Source organism: Pollicipes pollicipes, unplaced genomic scaffold (genome assembly GCF_011947565.3).
Source record: "Pollicipes pollicipes isolate AB1234 unplaced genomic scaffold, Ppol_2.1 Scaffold_6686;HRSCAF=7923_pilon_pilon_pilon, whole genome shotgun sequence".
In the NCBI taxonomy this organism is placed as follows: Eukaryota; Metazoa; Arthropoda; class Thecostraca; order Pollicipedomorpha; family Pollicipedidae; genus Pollicipes; species Pollicipes pollicipes.
Genome location: NW_023596921.1, coordinates 20,698,598 through 20,722,042, shown reverse-complemented (window position 1 = coordinate 20,722,042; position 23,445 = coordinate 20,698,598). Strand labels below are relative to the sequence as shown.

Genomic DNA, 23,445 nt, shown 5'->3' with positions numbered 1-23,445 from the left:
CTTTTCCGAAATTTGTCCTAGCGGAAGCGAACTTCTGTATCAATATTTTCCTAGTTCTTCGTGTAGTGTTAGTGCAGCGTGTGATGATAAGGGGGAGGGGGCGAATGCATGAACTTGCATGTAAGTTGATAGGCTATAACGGCAAGCGGAGGCAGCGGCTGCTAAGCATAGGGTAGGGATGGGCGGATTCAAGTTGCATATAAAGCCAGCTGATGTCGAAACCGAAGACAGCTGGGGGAGCAGGCGAGATGCTCGAAGGGCGTTCGTGACCCAAGGCGTGTCAAACGGAGGTAGCAGGGAAGAACAATTCCACGGACTCCCCTCGACAGCATTATGCCCCTCACTCAATCTCACCCTCCTTCCCGAGCAGCGAACTACCTATGTGTCTCCCACGGAGTTGGCCAGCTTCGCATTTATAAATAGTCTGGAAGGAGCGCGGGGTGCAGTACATTACTGAGTGCAGTTTTCTTTGCGAGATGGCCAGGCTGCCCGAATATATGAAGACATTCCCAGTAGCAAATGAAAAGGCAGTGTCCTGAAACTACTTTCAGCAGTCTTTCAAGATACCATACTTCTTACTAGGGTTTCATGAAACGTTGGAAAAGTTGCAGAATGTTGCAAGGGCAGTTAACTACTTAAGCAATCAAGACAGCGCTCTAAAACCACCTTCAGCGTTCTCGCTTGGCATTTAAGATCCTGAAGACAAATTTTCCAAATTGTTCCTAAATGTCGCAGAAGGTTGCAAAAGTCATTTACGGCAACATCGAGCATCGTAGAGCTCTGGGACTGCACTCATTCTCTTCGCAAGGCTTGGAAGTTCTCAACCAGCCATGTTTGAAAATATTGCAAATTTGCAACGATTTTGCAAACACAGTGCTCACCCCGGTGCAACGCCTCATTAGCCTGACCTTATAGACAATCAAAGGAAACACAGCTCTCGTTTTTCATCGCCATGCCCCGCTGGGATTCAAGATTTCACATTTCGCATTTCGCATTTCAACCTGTGCCAAGTGTTTGACATCTTGTGCTTCGCGTTTTACTATGGGTTTCAGTGACGTCAGATTCCGCCTTATGACGCCGATACCGAAATGTTGCTTGCAGTTTCAGCACCTTGGTTATGTACGGCTGGGTCAGGTGAAACCCAGCGGCTGAACGGTCCTGCCAGCGGTCGATTGTCTCACGTTTGTTCCCATCAGGGTGTTCATCTAAAAATTTGTCTTTTCTTAGGCTAGCTGACCACTCCTAAGCTTTCTGGTCATTGGAACGCCTTCTTCACATCTTGTAATGGTATTGTACGTCGATCTGCGACGGACATGCGCCCGGATCCAGAGGGTGGGTCGGTGATCCCATAGGGTTCCATATCAATGGAACTCTGAAATCGTTTTTGGTCGCCAGGCGCATGTCTGTCTACGAAGCACACTCATTGCAACAAATTGGCTTGCCGCATGATTTTCTCTTCACCCGGTTGTGTCGGAAAAGTTGGTCAATGACTCGCCCCCCCCCCCCCCCGCCCCCGCCCTCATCTCGTGTGAACTCAACCAACACTCCGGCCTGACTGAAAAAAGGCCATAGGAACGCTACGTGAAGGCGAACCAAGGACACAACGCAGACCTTTTTGGATGATTGTCCTAATTCAAAACCCTAAAATAGCTAGAATTCAAGTGTGCAGAGCACAGAATGCTTATATGTATAATTGAGAAAAGTTTTGTAACTATTGCAGCTTCGTGAATTGGTCTGACCACCTGTCACATCTAGACTTCGCCGCTTGGTGTTTTGTGAGTAATTGTTTTAGAAAAAAGTCACCTCATGCATAAAATGCTGGTAATTTTACCTCTCATTGCCGGAAATTATAACGATATATCAAAAAGTATGTGTATCCGCACTAGAAAGGGACTAAAAATGGTGGCAGCTATGAAAAACCTTGTCAAGTAACGTTTTGTTAACATTTTATTCACGGACGCTTCCTAAACGTCTCTGGCATGGAGCACGAAGCATCAACTGACCGGGAATTGTTTCAATTCAGGCTGGCAGCGCCACCAATCGCATGGCCTTGACACCACCCTGGACTGATGTAACTAGGGGCAAAGCAATGTGATTGGCGTTAGTCCGTGGACAAAATTAACCCCGATGAACATGCCATGAATAATCCTCGAATGGTGACCAAAACGACAGTCACGGGCACCAAACGTGCATCAAGTGTGCATCTTCGACGTGTGGGAGGTGAATGCGAGACGCTGGATGCCTTGTGTGAGCATCTTCTTTTGCAGCACATTTCGAGTCTCTCGGTCATGGCTTCCGTGACTCAGAGCAACAGAAGTCAAACATGCTCCATGCGCAGGCAAGTCGGATCTGGGCACTGGTCACCTCAATCTGGGTGAGTGCAGGCGGCCGTAGTGTCTAACAAAAATGTTCGTGAAGTCTGAGGCAAACAGTTTCTAAAGCTACCAAATGAGAGCACCCCTCCCCGCAGCGCGGACGCCCTATGCATCGTAGGTTGAGTCTCTTTCGGAGCACCAAGCGGGTGCTCATTGACTAGCAAGCATTACACGATCCTGCCTTTCACATTTTACCGTTCTGGCAGTTGCAGGTAGGCGACAATGGCGCAAGGGCGATAATCTTCGATCACGCACCACGTATGGGGTTCTGTCGCTTACCTGCTGGATGCAATCAAAACTCATCACCCAACCCCACGTCTATCTTCAAGCGCATCATCGCACCAGGCCGTGCCATCTGAGCCCTTTCAACTGGGCCCGAAGGAAAAGGGGAAATAATTTGAGATTTGAGTTCGCGCAACGCACGTGTATTCTGGCACGAAACACCTCAAGTTGGCACCGTTCGACAGCCCCAGTGGCAGCATCTCGAACCACCGATTCTCGGTTGGCTCGTCAACTGTTTCCAGCACTTGGAAGGCCTACTCTAAATATTTGCACTTGCCTATGGGTCTCCTCGTTGGTGCAGCCGGCTGCCGACCGCGAAAGTACGCACTTCGTAACGGGGCCCATGATGTTGTCTGAACGCCAGCCTGCGACGATTTCCGTTTGACCTGATTATCGGAATCTTCAGAGGCACGGCTGACGGCGTGGGACACGTGCCACGCGCCACCGACCGGTTCGAAATCGGCACAAGTGTTTCCGCCGAGCCGGCACATCAGACAGTGCCATTCCATAGCCGGCGCACCAAATGGTACCATTCCACAGCCGGCACACAAGATGGTATCATTCCATAGCCGGCACACCAGATGGTACCGTTTCATAGCCGGTGCACCAGATAGTACCATTCCATAGCCGGCGCACCAGAAGGTACCATTCGTGTTGTGATCCGCCGAGCACGCTGGGCGCACCACGCTGGAAAGCTTGAACAACCACGCACATTCAACAAACAGTAAAGAAGATGGCTAGGATCGGGTCCTGAAATTATCCGAGCTGCCACCCTGCCGTCCAGCATGAAATGTCGCTTCGTTTAAAGCGTGCAACTTATTTAGCTGTCTTTATTTGGAATAAGTCACACCAGTTGAATGATGATTCATTTGAAAAACAAATGAATCGCAAGAAAATTGTGTTTTGCGTGTATAAATTGCAGCTTTTTTAGAACTAGCTAGGTTAATGGTATCAGGCGCTGAAATTTAGTCCAAATTAGGCGATAGACTCAACCCGGCTACTTTCTATGGCTTGCTCTCACTGAACTCGATGATACAAATGTCATCTGCATGGTAAATATTATGTGACCTAGTTATGGCTGGGCCAGTAAGATAGTTGGGCTTGCGCGCCGGCCGGAACTCGGTATCGATGTCTGGCGAGCTCTGCCCCTAACATCGGTGCCGATTGCGGCCGATTCGTCAGTTAGGTCAGTCTGCCGACTTGTAAACAGGTAAGATATTGCGTGCTTGGCCAAGTCACTAGTCTGTGTTGTTTAGCCCAGTCAGTGCTTACCAGAACCCCAGCTGGAACGCGTCAGTGATGCGCACTCGGGGGTAGAGCAGCGCTGCCATCTGCAACATGGTGGCGATGTTGGCACCGATGGCGGCCACCAGCGGCGCACCACCAGCGCGAGGCCAGCTTCTGTCCCCCGCCGATGGAAGTCCTTTGCCTTCGCATACTTTTTGTTTTGACACGTGAAAAGTGGGCTGAGAAAGACAAGTCATTCACAATGCGTTTGTGAGTGGTGTCAAAGGATGCCGGTAGTGTGTTGGTTGAGGCATCTGCGTTAACCGCTGCATGTCTGAGAAACCAGAACCACAGGGTTCGGTTTCCCGCATTGCCCGTCCTACCTGTCAGAGTGAGGGGCAGCCGACGCCATATATCCTCAGCATCTAAGTGTGTCGTGCGTCCGAACAGCGCTGCGAACTTCAGAAACTGTGCGCCAAACTTTATAGAACTGAAGGCAACTGAATGCGTCATATTTCAGTACAAAATAAATTTGATGTGTCTTGTGAGGAGACTGACCTGTGGCAAGTGTGAGTCAGGCTTTGGCCATGAGCTGAGGCGATTCCCATAGAGATTCGTCGCATCGCGAATCCATATGATGCGACAGCATGGTGTTAGACGAAGTCATGCACTTAAGAGAGTGCTTCTAAGACGAAACACTTTTAAACTTAGAACTATTACGACTAAATCCATTGACATCGGGTCTTGTGTGGTGGGCTGATTAAGAGGCCGTGCTTTGATATTTCATCACATCTCTTTAATACCAAAATTTTTCTGTTGACAGCTTTTACTCTCACTTCGAGTTCCTGGACCAAAACGATATCAAAATGCTTCTTATTTTGGATTTATAAGGGTCATAGGAGGTCACTCACCAGAAGTGATCTCGATTGACCTTTCGCCTTCAGAAGAATGCCGACCAGGGTAGTGGTTGGCGTCGATTGCAAATTCCAATGTCAAAATAATTTCGAAGGCTTCTGGTCACTTTTGCGTTCAAAATGCCAAATAAGATCACCGACCAGATTTGAACATTATTGGCATTTGGTTTATATGTGACGTTTAGATTAAGGCTGACTGCGTGAGTTACCTCAGGGCACTTCGGACACCGATCTGAAACCTGACCTTGCTTGACCTTACTTGACACAAGTCACAATCTGTGGTCTGCAAAATTTAACGAAGGTGAGTACATATAATGTCCTAGCTTCACCATGAGTTTGAGGTCTCAAGATGTCTTAGTTTTGAGATACCAAGGGGTCATAATGCTCCCCACTCTCACTCAAGCGCGGCGCAGTTAACCGCCCGTTAGCGTATTAAGCATGCAAATAATTTCAAGAAAACATCGCAGCTCGTGACGATCCGCGTCGTTTCGTTTTCGCTTCGTTATATCATCGCGTCGTTTTCACTTTGTTATATCATCGCGTCGTTTTCGCTTCGTTATATCATCGCGTCGTTTTCGCTTCATTATATCATCGCGTCGTTCTCACTTTGTTATATCATCGCGTCGTTTTTTAGCGTGTGTCAAATGATTGGAACATGCAGCCACCAGCATGATGTGAGTTTAGTCTGTCAGGATCAGGTAAGCAGCAACTGGTTTCCAAAGACTGAGAGCACTGGAACTGCCCACCTTCATAAACCAATGCGCATCGAGTTGACGTATCGCACGAGAATCCGAAGGATTGGTCACGTGGCAAGCTTTATACTGCACGCGAGTCATCATCCACGCACTTTTAAGTGCAGTTATCACGCCAATGCAACTGCAAGTAATGAACACTGCAAGTAATGAACACTGCGAGTAATGAACACTGCAAGTAATGAACACTGCAAGTAATGAACACTGCGAGTAATGAACACTTTCGCTGTTGGTTTTTCACAGCTCTAGTGACTAGCGCAAGAGAAACAGCGGGCCGCCAGACAGGGCGCGGCAGACAGCAGGTCAACAGACATGGCGCGGCAGACAGCGGACCGACAGACATGGCGCGGCAGACAGCGGGCCGACAGACGTGACGCAGCAGACAGCGGGACGACAGACATGGCGCTGCCGATAGCCGGCCAACAGACATGACGCAGCAAACAGCGAGCCGACAGACATGGCGCTGCAGACAGCGGGCCGACAGACATGGCGCAGCAAACAGCGGACCGACAGACATGGCGCGGCAGACAGCGGGCCGACAGACATGGCGTCGCAGACAGCCATCGTCGCTCTAATCGTCGTCGCCGCCGCCGTCGCCACCACCGCCGCCGCCGCCGCCGGCGGCCCCGACTGCCGAGAGCAGTTCGGCAGCGCCCTCCAGGCGGGTGCCCTCCAACACGCCGGTGTCCTGCACGGCGTTCAGAGTTTCCATGGCGTCTCCAGACGTCAACCCCTGCGTCACGTTGTACATGTCCCTTATCCCGGTGAGTCCCAGTCCGCCCATGATGTCCTCCTCTTCGTCGTTCATGTGGAAGATGGCCTCCGGGTCCTCCGGCGGCGGCTGCAGCTCCTGGCCCTCACCGAGAGTGCAGGGCCAGCTGAACAGCAGGTAACCGGGCGCCGTCAGCTCCTGGCCGCCCCACCGGCGCGCCAGGTCACACGAGGTCTGCAGCCAACGCGCGCCCGCCACCACCGCCAGCTGGCAGACCACCACCAGCAGGTAGACGGCATAGCAGGCACCCAGCAGCGTCAGCACGTCCTCGGTCAGGTGCTGGGCGCAACCGCGCTGGTTTAGCTGGCGCTCGCGCACGCCGGCTCGCTGTGGCGGGCTGTAGAAGTCGCGCTCCAGCCGCGCCAGCCGCTGCCGCTGCCGGCTGGCGTTCGGGGTCGTCACGAACAGCTGGCGCGGCAGCGACACAGTCTCCGGCACTGCATCGCGGAAGAAGTCGTCGCCGATGAGCCGCTCAAGGTAGTAGCCGTAGGCGGGCGGCGGGGCTGCGCCGCCGCCGCTGTGGTTGGAAGGCTGCGTGGCGTTACCCAGCGGGACCATCTCAGTGACGCCAGGCTCTGGCGAGGCCGGACGACGCGCGTGCCGGCCGCCGCCGGCGCCAGCGCCCCGCCTCAGCCTCCTGCTCAGCTGTTCGCTCTCGAGCTCCGCCAACACCTGCGCTGGCGAGCGCAGCCGACCCTCGGCGTCGCGGTACTGCCTCGGCGTCCGGTCCGTCAGCAGGCGGGTCGTCTCCTCGTCGATGCGCCGTCCGATCTCCTCCACCCGGCTGGCCGTCTGCTGGTGCGGCGCCATCAGCCACAGCGAGTCGCACGGCCCCCAGTGCGTGAAGTTGCAGCAGCTCCAGGGCGCCCAGGGCACCAGCCAGAGGCCGTCCCGCATGTGCCGGTCGCCAGTGAAGAGGCTAAGGTCGTTGACCTCCTCCGGGTCGGCCCAGGGTAGCCGGAACCAGTCACGGTAGAGGGCTGAGCCGCAGCAGCGCCCCTCCAGCTGCACCCGATCCACGGCCGTCTTGATCGTGCTGTTCTCGCCGTACTGATACAGCGCGTCGCTACCTCGTAATGGGCCGCGTCATTGTTAGCGTGTTCTACGAAATGCCGTGGGAAAACATGTTGTCAGTTAGATAATCCAGTTTATTATGAACCAGACAAGACTAATTTTGCCACCCACCCACCCACCTCCCCAACATAACCCAGCCGTAAGATATCATACCTCGGAGGGTCGCGGGACACCCACAATAATCCGCTTAACACCACATGCGCTGCGTAGAGATCAAATATATGGCACACACATTGTGGCATACCCAACGTATTTTACAATTCGACCCGTCCGCATCTTATTGCCCACTGTCACCGTTCTTGACGTGATGGGCCTTATCCTCCTCGCAGATATTCATGTGACCAAAGTCTGATCCAGTAAGGCCAGTTGAGGTGGGCACCGAACAGACCTCCATCGTCACTGACATCTGACGAGCTAGGATTAAATCACCGGTTTCGATTGCGACCGCTTCGTCAGTTGTCTCACAGTTCGGTCTGCCGACTTGTTAACAGGCCAAATATCGCGTGTTGGGCCAGCTCGTGAGTCTGTCGCTGGTTTAGTGTTGGTCGGTGCTTACCGGAACCCGAGTTGGAACGCGTCGGTGATGCGCACTCGGTGGTAGAGCAGTGCTGCCATCTGCACCATGGTGGCGATGTTGACGCCGATGGCGGCCACCAGCCACACGAAAAAACAGGCGTGCCATCGCTTCCTGCAAGCCAACATCAGCCAGTTACACACGGCTGCTGGGGCAGCCTTTCGTTGCTGCTGGTCAGCCGTAGGCAGACATTGGGGCAATCATTCGCAGCTGCTGGCCAGCCGCAGACAGTCATGATGCAGGATGTTGCCCGTCTACCGAAGGCAGTTGCCGAACAGCTGCTAGTCAGTACTTTACCTTCTACGCCCTTTACCTCCTATGTTTACTACTACCTCGTATGACCTGAGGATGACATCAAGTACAGCCCCGCGAGTGACCAGATGATGACCTTTTACGCGGCTCTGTGTCTGACTTGATGCTATCCAGAACAGCGCACCATGTGACCTGGTAGTGACCTCTGGAAGACTCTCACACATGACCAGCTGACGACACCCGGCACAGCCCATGTCTGACCTGGTGATAATCTCCACCACAGCCTCGCGCATGACCTGTTGCCTGTTGGTGGCCTCACAACACAGCCCCGCGTGTGAACCGGTGACCGGTGACCGCAGATCGTCGTCACGTTTGACCCGGTGACCCACTGCTGCGCCCCCCAACCTGGTGGTGCGGTCTCCGATGTCCTGGAAAATCTTGGCGCTGGGTACGTGGAAGGCGGCCAGCATGATGGCCGTCGTAGTGACGAGTTTGTGCGGCTGGTCTGGGTCGTACTCGCGCAGCAGCAGGGCGCGCGCCGTCAGCTGCTGACGAAGATACAGCGCCAGCAGGTAGAGCAGCTGGGCTAGCGCTGCGATCGCCAGGTGAAGCAACAGGAGGGCCATGCCCAGCCGGCCTCGTCGCTCCTCTGAGAGCATGACCGGGCAGACGGGCATGGCGGCGTGCTCGTAACTCTCAACTCAGCGGGCACACCTCAGCAGCGTGTTCTTCCCGGAGCTGGACCGGTCAGACGGGCATGGCGGAGTGCTCGTAACTCTCAACTCAGAGGGCGCACCTCAGCAGCGCGCTCTTTCCAGAGCTGGACCCGGCAGACGGGCATGGCGGCGTGCTCGTAACTCTCAACTCAGCGGGCACACCTCAGCAGTGCGCTCTTCCCAGAGCTGGACCGGGCAGACGGGCATCACGACATAGTCCAGCTCTCAGCTCGGCAGTGACGTTCTTTCGACAGCTGGGTCATGCAGAAGGCCATGGTGGCTGGACGTCCTTATGTCTGGGCAGCAGCTGGTCGACCCATTAGCACTACGCAAACTAATATACAGATTGCCGAGCCGCGTGATTGGTTCGGCATTGTTTATCTTGCACGATACTGATAAAAATCATGCTGACATGCTGCTTGTCCGTCCGCACACACGAACCATGAGATAGCCTTGACCAATAAGGTTTTTTCAGAATTCAGAGAATGGGTTCCGATCACGGAGTAAAACAATGAACGTGAAGTATAGCTCCGGAGGGAGTTCAGTTACGGTGAACAAGGTCGGTTGAAAAAAAAATAACAAGCGTTAATGTTTTTTTTCAAAATTTCACTGAGCCCTCTCGGTCACGTGACAGTGGTGCAAATGTTTCTTACGTGTTGGAGATGCAGCCAGCGGTGAAACTATAAAAATGAGAATAGAAAATGAAACCATGATGAAACAACAGTGAAATTCAACAGCGCCCTTTGCTAGCAAGATACGATAATAATAGTATGAACCATTTGTGTGTCTTCATCGGCAAACTGGTTTCACCTCTAACAAAAAACAACATAACATATGTATTTGTGTATCTTCGTTGATAGAGAAGGCACACCCGCCTTACAGAGGTTGTTTACTGTCGAAGGTTCTAACATGCAACAGAAGGTCACCTGCGGACCGATATAATCATGCTGGATCATTTAATTTATATACCATGTAGCTGGGTAAGTAAGTAACGCCGCCAACTTTGGTGGAAGCACCTGCAGTATTACGAAATCGGATGGTTACGGGTCCTTGCACAGCTAAAGAACCCTACCATTACCGGGAGAAGTCCCGGCATGACTTCATCGCGTCATACATCACTTAAGTATCACATTATTCCGGTTAAGATGGTTGGGACACTGATAGCCAGGGGAAAAAATGCTTACCGCGGCCCTCGATGTGTCATGTGCTTACCGATCTCGGAACTTACAACTCGTGACATCTGAGCTGCAAAAGCATCGCGTCTCCTTATTATAAACCAAATGCATGGGCTGTGGAAATCTTGACATGGCGCGAGGCGCTTCTCAGATAAAAAAGAGCGGCGTTAGAGCGCAGATCTCCCAAAAGGAACTCTTCGCCTGTGCTGGTGCTCTGCTAAACCTCACTTGGCAAGTGGCCGTCTGACGCATAACCGTGACAGTGGGAGTTTTATTGTTGTACCACTTGGTGCTCCTCGACCACGCTCATGGTATGTCTTACGTTGGTCGTAAAATTGGCCATCATTCACATAAATTGAAGGTATAATTGAGTCGGAAAAGACAATTCGAGGAGTTGCCGTGCATAAACGAGATGTAAAGTTTCGCATGGAAAAAGAGTGACTCCCGGGAGCGGCGGGCTCTTTGACCGGGGCAGGTGGCCTCAGATCCATTCAGGAGTCTTCACTGGTGCCAAATTATCCACAACCGGTATAAGAGATTCAATAATGGGCACCGAGACTCCAGCTCGGAGCATTGGGCACTGGCTGAGATGGGACAGAGGGCCTCTCATTCGGCAATGGAGCCGCTGACTGACACAGGGCCCTTCCATTGTCTGATTGTGAATTCTTTCATCGGAAGTTTACATATGTCATTTCATTGGCAGTTGCCTCCATCCAAGGCAAGAAGCCCTCTGGCATTCAGGTTTCCGTCCCAATTCCTGTTGGGCATATGTGCCGCTGACCAACTCGGGGACCCTTGCAAACGCAGGACTTCCTGATAGGTAGTGCGCGCTCCTCACCGATACAAGGCCCCTCATTGTTTCAGGGTCATGACCAATACGATTCGCGGTCCGCGGCCCCGTCCCTCCCTGAGAAATGGGTCACTTGGGCCCCGACCGACGAGGAGTCTTCTGTCCGATGTTGGTGGTCTCTGATTGACATAAAGACCTACATTGTCTGAGGTGGCCCTGATCGGACCTGAGGCCTTCTCAGCGACTTTTGAAGACCAGCACGTTCAATGCGACCTCGTGATCCCAGTTATTTTGATAACACATGGCCTGCAAGCATCTGTGCCTGAGCGACTCGTAACAGCCTTGTGCAGTGCGTCGGAAAAGCATCGCCGAAAACAGCAAATTCAGTCATTCGGAAACGCATCGCCCAGAGCAACAGCTGTAGATCCAACCTGTTGGTTACAACCTTGAATGCCATCATTCAACCAACTTTACCAGCACCATTCAACCTGATCTGCAGCAGCCATTGACCATTGATGAGTAAAACGGGACCAGTAGTTAAAGCTACTCTGTCCAGGGGGTGGTGGCTAGTAGTCGAAAGCGCCCTCGATGGTCTTAATTTTGGCTTGATGTGAGCAACACTAAGGATGAGGCAAATGACGGAATACCCGATCCCCGTAAAGAGGTCTCTCCCGAGCGCGTCACCCGTCACGCTGGGCGCGTGCACGCCTCTAGCGGCCGGCGGCGAGCCGTCTGGCGGCGTCGGATATCCGATGGCGACGGAGGCTGGGCGCCGATCAATGCCGGTCCGGAGAGCGTCCGAGGCGACGCGGCGGCCGCCGACGGCGCGCAGCCCGGCCGCTGCCGACTGTCAGCAGCTGCACCGCACCCCGGCCGCACCCGCACCGCACGGACCTCGCTGGTGAGCGCCGCCCTCCGTCCGGCTCCGGCGTCACGCCCGGCAATGTGTGTGTGTGTGTGTGTGTGTGTGTGTGTGTGTGTGTGTGTGTGTGTGTGTGTGTGTGTGTTGTGTGTGTGTGTGTGTTGTGTGTGTGTGTGTGTGTGTGTGTGTGTGTGTGTGTCCTCGGCGGCCGGGGGCCGAGCTGGTCTAGGCCGTTTGCGACCTAGACCGGCGACTTCCGATCTAGACCATCGTCGGGGACGATGAGCGCAACCGGGGCGCGTCGGCGAGTGGCGGAAATGCTGTCTATTCATTGGGCAGGATATTTTTGGCATGCGGTTGGCAGGGAATCAGGCTTTTTGGGGTTGCATGTGAAGAATTTGCACTAAGGCCACGTTTTAGCGTTTTATGGAATGTGAGGTCCTCGTCCACTAGGTGAGTACACAGCGCAGCCTGTTAATGTAGAGCTAGCTGGGTTTGCAACAATGACACACCTGCATACGCCTAACGCGTGCATCACTGCATAGGAGGGATCCAGGGTCTTTTATGTGCCCAAAATATCTAGTACGCGCCGTAGGCTCGGCATGATGCTGGAAAATCAACGGATGTCCTGACCAGAAATGCAACTTTTCGCTGCCATCTCGACCCGCGGCCCACTCTGATTCACCCAATGGGGATCCAGTGCAAGAGTGCACGGACCACCATTCTGGTCGGAACCCAACCACATCGATTCATTTGTTGTGTGTATGGAGTGATGTACATGCTTAACCATTGCCATCACATAGAATGCGTATTGACTATATTATCCGCATTATTTAGTGTACACACAACAGGAGCGCTGCAGAAGCTTAAACAGCAGCAAATTGTAACAAAGTTGCAATATCTGAAAAAGCAAGAACGAAGGGTTATTGTGTTTTTAAATGGTGATGCTTGTCTTAACGTGAAGCTATTAAACAAGCAGGGGGAGGAATAAGTGTACCAGAAAAACAAGTGTACCCCTGTTCCCCGACCCATGAAACAGCAGGACCTAACAGTGGCTTCCGCCTATGATGTCTTTGCATGGAGTAAAAGGAGGAGGATGCTCAATATTTGCATGAGCATGTGGCGAGTCTTGACATTTCAGACAATCACAGTACATGCACAATATGATGTCCACATCCAGGACGCTGGCGGAACTCCGTATTATTATTATTGCTGGAATCAGTCCGCGTAAAGTAGAGGACTTCGAGCAGTTTTGAAGTGATAGGGTTGAAGCCCCATAGCGGCCTCCTACACGTGAGGGGAGCGCATCACACAGGGTTTTGTAACCATTCAGCTTTCATGTGGCCTCTTCTCCATTTTTCCCGGAAGCTCAGTCAGACTGCGTGTGCCATCAAAGTACATTTGTGTGCATACAGTTTGTATAAAGTAAGCACGCCGCCGGAGAAGAAGGCCTTCGCGGGAAATGCAACGTGAATGAAAGTGAGTCAGCATAGCAGAACATAACGTGTCGTGTTCGAGATGAACTGGATAGCCCAGGCTCATTTTTCCTGGAGAAACATGCAATACTGATGATGTAGCACTAAACGCATATGCTTATAGGAATACGTGTGGCCACTACATCATGCTGAAACGACAGACTTGGGGTGAACATGACGTGATAGAAATGTTCCAGTGGATTGGTTCCTAGCAGCCGAAAGTTATCCTTTGCGTCGATGGGGTCGGCAAACGATCATGCCCGATTGGGGTGGAGTGGGGGAAAGGCTCTGTCACTTTTGTCCTCCGGAACCAATCTTCCAATTTTAACGAGTTACATGGCATTGGAAAGCCCCTCAGAAGACGGTTCGGGGGCACTTTATTTTGATTTAACTTTATTTTGTTCTCATGTTGAAATAATAGGTCAAAGATAGGTCAAAAGCCAATATAGCTCTTTTCACATCATGGGTTATTGAGCCCACTTGAACAGAAAGACGGGGTTTATTCTGCCAAAAAGCACTCTCTTAAACGGTGTTAGAATACCGTGTAAGTTGCATACCGATACCAAGTCAAGATCAAGGTCAAACCATAGCAGTGCATCATGAGGTCAATTCAGTTTCATCGTGAACGCATACCTTTGGACTGTTTTTGCAAGCGTTATACGGTGTAAATGTTCTCAACTTTAGTTGGGATTGGGAGATGAGAGCTCCAGCATTCCAAATTTGAGAAGAAAAGTTGGCCAAATCATGGGAAAACCCCGCTTATTGACATATTTCGTGGAAAAGTTGGTTTAATTTTCACTTCCCACCCCACCCCCGCCATCTCTCTCCTAAACTCATTTTACGGAACTACACGCTTGCCCTCAATTGTGCATCTAGGTCACTTTCGAAACCAATGGCGGTTCGGCCAAGGTCAAGCCGGAGACGTTCATCGTATGGAATAATGAAATCACTCACATAACGTATGTTCCCAGATTACTTTTTAGCAGCAGAATGCGCTGTAATTGTTCTTCAGTGTGCATTCTGGTTGTTTTAGCAGTCGACCGAGTGTCAAGCTCAGCCGGCCGCGTCAAACCGTGAGGGCCATTGCATTTACAATCATGTAACGCTGTAAAATAGAGATGTCGACTTAAACTCCATCATATTGTGTGAGCCCTGTCATATTGCATGTAAAATAGATATGTCGACTTGAACCCTACTATACTGAGTGAACCTTTGCATATCGTATGTAAATAGAGATGTCGATTTGAACCCTATCATATTGTATTTGATCAGAGTTTTTAAGTTACATTGACTTTCTGGTTTTGTGAAACGTTGCAACAAATGTTAGCGTGCTGCAAGGTCTTGTAGAGTGATGTGGCCTTCAGAATCCATTCAGAATCATAAGGGAATTTAACATGCCTTAAATATGACATGGCAGTCGTGAACATCATGCAATTTCCCACCATTTGATATCTAATGCTATGTATTTTACTGAGATCCTCCTCTTTGGTGTCTTCCTGAATGTTTGGTCTATTCATACAAATCACAGTGTGTGGCATGTAGTGACATGAGTAAAACGCCATTTTTTGGTCAAAGATTGACATAAAACAATGATATTTTATGCTGCAAAAGTGTGAAGAATTAATGCTAGGTAGGAAATCGAAAGGTTTGTGTCAATAGCTGCATTTCTTGCTGAACCATTTTTCCGTTTCCGAACCGTTTGTTCTGTTCTTGCAATAGATGGTGAGTTGAAGTTGTTCTGCCGTGTTGGTGCACGTCACATTCACTTCCTTGGATGGTTCATGAACGATGCGTTCATCTACTTTTTAAGATGGAGACTTGTGATTGCAAAAGCAGAGTCAAGCAGTTAGTCATGTTTTTGACCACTTTGTTGGAGGTTTGGTTTTTGTTTCTCGTTACACATGTCTTTTGATTTCGCTATCAATGTCTGCATTTGCTGTGCTGTGCATTGCCGTCAGGAGTATTCGAGATCAGCGACTGGGTTAATAAACAAACCCTGAGCGCTACTGGCTGATGGACAAGGTAAACATTTACGTTTGTAACGAAGGTCGAAGCCAGTACATGATGTTCAGTAGCCGTAAGAAATACACGAAGTTCGTTGAGATGCACCTCATACCTATATCTATTCTAGGCTTTATTGATTCATGCATACTGCAAAACGAGTGTGCTTTTTACGGAGGTGTTGGGTACATCCAAATAGCTGACGTCCTAAAAACGCGGCTCAAGAAGCATTCCATTATTTTCCAACGCAAAGTACCCATGTTAAGCCATCGTGCGGCGCCGGAAAATAATTGCTTCGCTGTTAACCATACTTCCCGCCCGCGCAGGTTCAGTTCAGTACACACGCCAACCGAACCGTTTGTTGGAACGCAGGTTTGGTGACTGGTGGTGACCGGCACCAGGCCGTTTACTGTCCATTAAGGTCGCTGCGTGCCGGCTCACCTGCACGTGTCGGTTCCCACGTGCGGGCATCGACTCGGTCCGTGGCCGCGCGCCGGGGCGATGGCTCAGCCCGATCAGACAGAGTCGTGGCAAGGGTCGGCGCTCACCAGCCAGCGGCGCCGGTCCGACCCGTGCACCCAGCAAGACCTCTGCACCGGGCCTCTGCACCGGGCCGAGACCTCCAGTCGGCGACCTGCCGTGCCCTGGGCTGGTGCGTCTTTGTTGCAGCGGCCCCGATAATGGCTGATAATGCCCCAGATACGGGGTTATCTGGGCCGATTGTGTACCTTGTCAAGTGAATATGACTTTTTGCGCACGTGCTTCCTGTTATGTGCTTATGTGTAACCGACTTTCCTGATCTGTTGTGCTATGGTCCATTATTTGTCTGTATGTACGCATATATATATATATATATATATATATATATATATATATATATATATATATATATAATGTATATATTATATATACAATGTATATATATATATATATCTATATCTATATCTATACATATATATATATATATATATACATATATATATATATATGTATGTATATATATATATATATATATATATATATATATATATACATATATATATCTACATCTATATCTATACATATATATATACATATATATATATATATATATATATATATATATATATATATATATATATATATATATATATATATATATATATGTGTGTGTGTGTGTGTGTGTGTGTGTGTGTGTGTGTGTGTGTGTGTGTGTGTGTGTGTGTGTGTGTGTGTGTGTGTGTGTGTGTGTGTGTGTATGTGTGTGTGCGTGTGTGCGTGTGGGTGGGCGTGGGTGTGGGTGTGGGTGGGTGTTGTTCCAGTCCTGGCCGAACTCCGCTTAATTTCATTCCCTGTTCATTTCAGTGTGTCTATTCCTTGCGGCTCGCGGCATATGCTAACGCCTCTCACCACATCCGCAGGTGGGGTGCGCTGCCTGGCTGACCGTCTGCTCTTGGCGTGACCGCCATGACACAGGAAGGTGTCACGTGTCTGACGCTGCTGCTGCTGTTGTCTGTATCGCTTTCATTCGGTGAGTGTCTTGTACCTTGTAATTTTGCCGTTCAGTGCTTGTAGTTTCTCGGGCATGAGCTTTTGTTCACATGTACGCATTTGTATATGTGTCTGACGCAGTTTAAAAGTAGCTTTCATCGGAGGCGTGGACAAAGCTTCAGGCCATAAGCGGTGCATCTGACTACGTCACGGTCTTGCTCCATGTGCTTTTCTTTTGGACAGATATCATCACTGCGTTCAGGACATGATTTATTCTTCCATTTCAAGCCTCATCACGCTGGGTATTCCTTGAGAAAAAAGGTGCCTGGTGACCGTTTGTTAGACTTAAATGCCCCACACTTTTTAACGATAGCTTTTTATCCTTTTTTAAGGACCTGTTAATGCATACCTAATCAAGATATGATGAGTAAGAAGACACCAAAAAACCTTTTTGGGTTGCAATTCGTTTGTGGTTTGTGAGTGCCTCTCACGGCATTTATTCTTGACATGTCTGAAGACAATTTGCATTGGTTTATCGATTACAGCTTTCCTTGTTCACCTGAACAAGTGAGGTGATTTAAGTGAACGCTTCGACTTTAGGCATCACTTATAATGCGACGAGCAGTTTATGAACCTAGTTTAAGCACCCTCGGATACGCGTTGCATGTGTAACGTTGCAGAGGGCTGCACGCCGTGGTTTACAATGATTCGTGCAATGATTCGTGCAATTTTGCAACATTTCCTATATGGCCTCTTAGGGTCTCTCGGGTTCTTCAACAAGAATGAAAGTGGTCCTGGAGTGCTATGCCGCTTTGTTTTGCAGTATATCAGTCTTGCAACCTCCTACAACTTTTTGCAGCACTTTAGAAAATTTGTCCTTAGGATCTTTTATGCACGGCAAGAACACTGTAGGTAGTTTTAGGGCGCTATATTGATTTGTTAAGCAATAACTGCTGTTGCAACATCCTGCAACTTTTGCGACATTTTCTAGAATCCTCTTGCAAGAGCTCTAGTGGCTTGGAAGACCACTGAAGGTAGTTTTAGGACACTAACTAGGTTCGTTATGCTCATATCCGTTTCATTCGATGCTAGTCATATGTTCAGGCAACCCGGCCGTCTTGCAAAAAAAAAGCCTCACTCAGTAATGTGCTGCACCGTGTGCTCCTTCCAGGCTGTATACAAGTGTCATGCTCGCCACTTCCGTGTGAGACACATAGATATCTCACTGCCCTGGATGGAGTTAGGACCATTTCACTGCTCTGGTTAAGGTTAGAGACATAGAGTCCGTGAAAAGGTTCTTTCCCTGCTACACCCGTTTGACACGACTTGGGTTAAGAACGCTCTGTCGAGCATCTTGCCTACTCCCCCAATCTGTTTTTGGTTTGCAACATAAGCTGACTTTAAATGCGACTTAAATTCGTCCATCCCTCCCCTAAGATGAGCTGCCGTTGCTTCCACAGGTCCTTATAACCTTTCAACTTCAATGCAATTCCACGTCTGCTCTACCCCGCCGCATCATACGCTGCATTCGTTCGTCGTATCGCTTATCAACTTAAGCCCCGAATTTTGCCTTACTTATGCTCCCCAGTGGCACACATGGTTGGCGTGGAATACTGCTGCCTAATATGCTGCCAAATTTAGAGTTTTAGGAACCCTGAACACACGTTTGCAATGTTCACGCCTCTTCATCTCGGCACGTCAGGCTCTTTTACGCGAGGCGCTCGGTTTCTTCGGGTGAGGGGTCAAAGCGAATAACTGGACGTCCTTTCTGCCGATGCAGAGGGCTCTCATCTTTAGTGTCCTCCAGATAGCGCCCTTGCCCCTTCTCAAAGGTATTTCCTGGCCCGGGATTTTATGCCGTTTTCGCCGAGCACATCTTTCGTAAACATCTTTACGAGAAGCGTGGGACGACTGCGCCGAGTCGCACCTTTCACAAGTTCTGGTGCGCACCGTCCCTGTTTTATGGGGGCCACCGGGCCGTTTATGCGAGCTTCAGCTGATAAAGAGCATGACGTCAGCGCTCAGCTAACACGCTGCTGTCCTGTGGCCGGGAGTGGCTCTTCATGCTTAGTATCGCCCAGGTAGCGTCCTGCCTCTAAGGAGAGCCTGCCTTCTCTAATGCCAACCACAAACCGATTTCCTGGCTGGGATTTATGCCGTCTTAGCCGAGTACATCTTTCGCAAACGTCTTTCTGAGGAACCTGTGACGACTATGAGTCGCACCTTCCATAAAGTCCTATGGGCACTGACCCTGTACGATGAGAGCTTCTATGCCGGATGTTCCCTCCCTCTTTAATGTGATCAGCCTTTCAACGTAATCACTTCTGCTCTGAAAGTCCTAAGTCCAGCCTCCTCCATCTGCAAAGTTACCATTATCGGCAGACATGGGCGTAAGAGCCCATGTTAGCACAAGAGCCCATCTATGTATGGGCTCATCAGCTCATACATAGACGTTTTGGTCTCACGCGCCCGTTAGGTTGCTATAAGTATGTAAGATGTATCTTTAGCTTATCCCCAATAGACTGACAACAGCAAGAGAATGTTTATTTCCTTCAAAATCAGAATCTTGAACAGCCAGAATGGCCGCTACACATTGGCATTAAGGTTCAATAATTTGTGACTCTGCTTGACCAACGTACTCCTCATGTAACCATCACTTCCGAATTTCGTGATCGATACATTGCTTTCGAGTCCAACTTATAATGCGGATTAGCAACAGGATAATTATGCCCGGCTCAATGAAATCCTATTCATAATTTCCAGTGTCAATGACATGACACACACGCCCCCTGACGTTTACGTCACGTTGTTGCCGCCTAAATTGTTGCGACAGGTCATATCCCTTGAAAAGCATCCGGTGAAGTCTAGGTGCATGAAAATTTTGGTGCACTTTGGGCAACTGATTCAAAATTATCTGAATCAGCGTAAATAAAGAAATGTCGTTTAAAGTTCTGACCAGCTTATGTCCAGGCTGTATTTTGATATCTACCCAGTTGAGGCAGACGTCCACCCAATGACTCAAAGTGCCTACCCACTCGCTGAATTTCGCCCTCTCAGGGAACGGTCGAATAATGGACGAATAATCTTAGGAAAGTGGTGAGTCTTATTTGCCGAATATCATGGATGAGTCAAAAAGGCAAGATTGTGCACCAGTGGAAAATGTATATCTACATCTAGCATAGCAAGCGTGACATTTAGTTACTACCGAAATGTGCCACTTTATTAAGGGCAGACAATGTACGCCGGCTCTATTCCATCCCCTCCCCGCCATGGTCACTGGGCTTGATTCCCAGCTAAGTTTCTTAATGTATATCCTGACTCTGCTCAAAGCACTTCTTGAAACCTTCTTACGCCTATACATTTAGCTTATGTTTTCGTGTGGATGAAGCCATTGCAAAACGATTTTCAGAAAACGCGTGACCCTGGATTTCAAGTAGTGTTAAAATCCCTGTTTGGCAATCCATTGTCGAAACTGTAGATAAACGTGGCAGAACCAAAATGAAGTGGAAAAAATCGAGTCTTGAACAAAAACTGAAGAAATCCTCCAAACGCACGGGCATGAGTATTCTGGCGCGCACCAGCTTTGCTGTGGTGCACCGGTGCAGGCCGTGGCGTAACGTGGCGTGCGCCGGCCGCGGCCCAGCTGAGATCAACTGACCGTGGCGTAACGTGGCGTGCTCCGGCCAGCCCGGGTGAGATCAACTGACCGTGGCGTAACGTGGCGTGCTCCGGTCACAGCCCGGGTGAGATCAACTGACCGTGGCGTACCGTGGCGTGCTCCGGTCACAGCCCGGGTGAGATCAACTGACCGTGGCGTAACGTGGCGTGCTCCCGCCGCAGCCCGGGGTGAGATCAACTGCTACAAGTGCTCGTCCCGAAACGGTACGAACCCGGCCTGCCACGACCCATTCTCCCCGGCCATGTCCACGTACGTGCGCGCCTGCAAGGTGCCGAAGCAGAAGCACGTGGGCGAGTTCCCAGCCAACTTCTGCGTAAAGCTGACCGGCACGTCAAGTGAGTGGGGCGCTGTTCAACGTCGGGGCATGCAGGCATGGATTCAAGCTCGGGTGGGGCTTGTGTGGAACCCTGAAAGGCTGTGGGATCCCGGGCATTGCGACACCGCGAGATCAGATAATCGTCCCGTCGGCCGTGCTCATCGATCGCGAGTGTATTTGCAACGCTCGACGTTTGCAGCGCTGAGAACAATGTTTAAAGCAACGACGAGTGTAACTTGTCACAGGAAAATCAGGCCGCACTGAGCCAGCTTAAAATGTGGTACTTGCTGCTGTAAATGTGTCAGTTTATGACGGTGCCGTACTGCTATCGCTCAGAGGCGATGACGTTTCGTAGTTTTGCATCGCCGTGCTGGTTTTCAGCGCGGACCGGGGAGGTCCTCGTCATTCGCAACTGCGTGCTGAAGAACATGGAGTCGCAGTGTGGGGCTTTCAAGTTCGCCAACGAGACTCTCCATGGCTGTGTGCTGACCTGCAACTACGATGGCTGCAACGGCGCCACCTCACGGACCGTTTGCGCACTTACGCTTCTGCTTACGCTCGCCGCAGCGCTCTGGGGCGTCGGGTGAAGTCCGGATAATCTGACCGTGCGTGTGTTGCTTTGGTTCGTCATTTGGAGCCCGCTGGCCGACTGCGGTGGCCTGTGTATGGGGTCTGCTGACGGGGCTCGCATGCCCATGCTCTAGCACGTGCGGTACGAGCATCTTTTGCTGCCGCCCAGCACGCTCCGGTATTTTTAGACGGACTCGCGTGAAATAACAAGCGTGGACGTACTGTCAGTAGGCAGTAGGCACCAGCTGAACGTCTTAGTAGACGCTTAATTTTGTTAAAGATTTCCCTTAACATAACATAGAGTTGTGCTGCAACCTTATTCTCTGGGTGGGAAGAGTGTGCACATTATCTGCTCTGTGATGATTTTTGCTCGTTTATCAACGGTTCGCTGCAGCGCCACGAATTTTTTGAGACTTTCATAGGATGGATATGTTGAAGGGACGCTGTGTTGGAATACGAAACAAATCTTCTTGGCAGGGGCGGTTCCAGATCATCGTTTTGGGAGCTATTTTTCTGTGCTTACAGGGTGAGAAGCATAAGTTAGCGCGCCACACTGACGTGTTTTTGGAGTGAATTAAAGATCGCGGATTTATTCGTATGGTTATTTAGAGCATGCGTGTTGCATATCAATATCTTCGGCGAAATGGTGAGTACACTGTTACACTTAATGCGTCCACCATGCGCTTATTGTGTCAGGCTTTATGAAGAGAAACATTCCCCACAGGCACTCCAGACTTCCACCTTGGAATGAAAACTCGTTGGAACAAATCAAATGGTGTTTTGTTCATCGATGTTGGAAAACGAGTTTCCAAGATATCTAGGGTGGGGAGACACACAGCTTATATTTGGTGTAGAACCGAATATATACATAAAACACATGCATATATATATATATATATATATATATATATATATATATATATATATATATATATATATATATATATATATATATATATATATATATATATATATATATATATATATATATATACATATATATATATATAATATATATATATATATATATATATATATATAATATATGTATGTATACAAATAAATAAATATGTATATATATATATATATGCATATATATATATATGCATATATATATAAATATATATACATATATATATATATATATATATATATATATATATGTATATATATATATATATATATATATATATATATATATATATATATATATATATATATATGTATATATATATATAGGCAATATTTACGAAAAGCGAGCGAGCATTATCACCAACCCGCAGGGCATCTAGTGTATGAGTGATGCCGCGGGAGATGAAATGGACGGAGAAGTGTGAGCAATGTAACAGACATGACAAATATCCCTTCATTTAATTTCTTCGTCGTACTGGGGCTCTACATAGTCAAGGCAAGCCTCGAGCAAGGATATCCATGCATGTATGGGTCGAAACGGTCCGCAAAAAGGGGTAACGTTTAAACCATCGCGCCATCACTTACATTCATTTAAAGCCATTTTCCCCAAAAGCGTCCTCTTATGTGATATTCCAAACAAACAATCACGTTAAATGTTCTGCAGAGCAAGTGATTGAAGTGATTGCTCCCTAATCTTTCACATGTTATGCTGACGGTAGCCACTTTAGCTCGGAAATAGAATCATCTAACATTCAGCGTGCCATTGCAAGCCAGTGCTATGCGTCACGCCACATCGTTGCGATGAAATGAATACGACACTGATGATCGAACGAATGTGTAATTATGTCATATATAAATAATATAATTACGTAATTACGATATTATTACGAACAATATAATTACGAGCGCAAGCAGAATATAAATTACAACGACTGAGGTGATAGCTCTGGTAGGTGTGTCGCGCGATATGGCGGGAGGGAGGCATCGGGGTGCTCCGCAGGTGTGCATCTGAACCTGCCCTAAGCCCAACGTCAGGCCGTTTGCCAGCTTTTTCTCCGGCTTAAGTATGATTGCGACACATGGGGCCCGCTCTCGTCCCTTTTTTGGTCTGGCGTCTAGGAGAACGTGCAGCCGTGGCAGTGCAGCGGCCGGCATAGGTGACCTATGACCGTTGGTCCCCCCACGAACATTGCTTTCATACTAGGGTTTCTGTCTGGAGGGAAGTAATCAGTATGTACTGCACTGTGACCCTGGCGT

General features: G+C 49.4%; 1 protein-coding gene across 2 annotated transcripts; it reads left to right on the top strand.

Annotated features, from left to right (window-relative positions):
• The first annotated feature begins 11,728 nt into the window (after window positions 1-11,728).
• Window positions 11,729-21,569, top strand: LOC119107805 (uncharacterized). 2 transcript variants are annotated; one of them, XM_037231356.1, is made up of 4 exons: window positions 11,729-11,804; window positions 16,642-16,751; window positions 20,552-20,725; window positions 21,088-21,569. In XM_037231356.1, exons 2-4 carry the CDS (start codon window positions 16,688-16,690, stop codon window positions 21,291-21,293), a joined length of 444 nt encoding a protein of 147 aa, XP_037087251.1. In that variant the 5' UTR covers window positions 11,729-11,804; window positions 16,642-16,687; the 3' UTR covers window positions 21,294-21,569. The 2 variants fall into 2 exon arrangements, with proteins under 2 accessions (XP_037087251.1, XP_037087252.1); XM_037231357.1 differs by lacking the exon at window positions 11,729-11,804 and adding an exon at window positions 15,798-15,893.
• The last annotated feature ends 1,876 nt before the right edge of the window (window positions 21,570-23,445 follow it).

What these genes read in the sequence shown, in the direction of transcription:
- LOC119107805 (XM_037231356.1), top strand. Translation starts at nt 16,688, where the DNA reads ATGACACAGGAAGGTGTCACGTGTCTGACGCTGCTGCTGCTGTTGTCT. An exon ending in GTCTGTATCGCTTTCATTCG is followed by an intron (nt 16,752 to 20,551) that starts GTGAGTGTCTTG and finishes CTCCCGCCGCAG; the next exon opens with CCCGGGGTGAGATCAACTGC. An exon ending in AAAGCTGACCGGCACGTCAA is followed by an intron (nt 20,726 to 21,087) that starts GTGAGTGGGGCG and finishes GCTGGTTTTCAG; the next exon opens with CGCGGACCGGGGAGGTCCTC.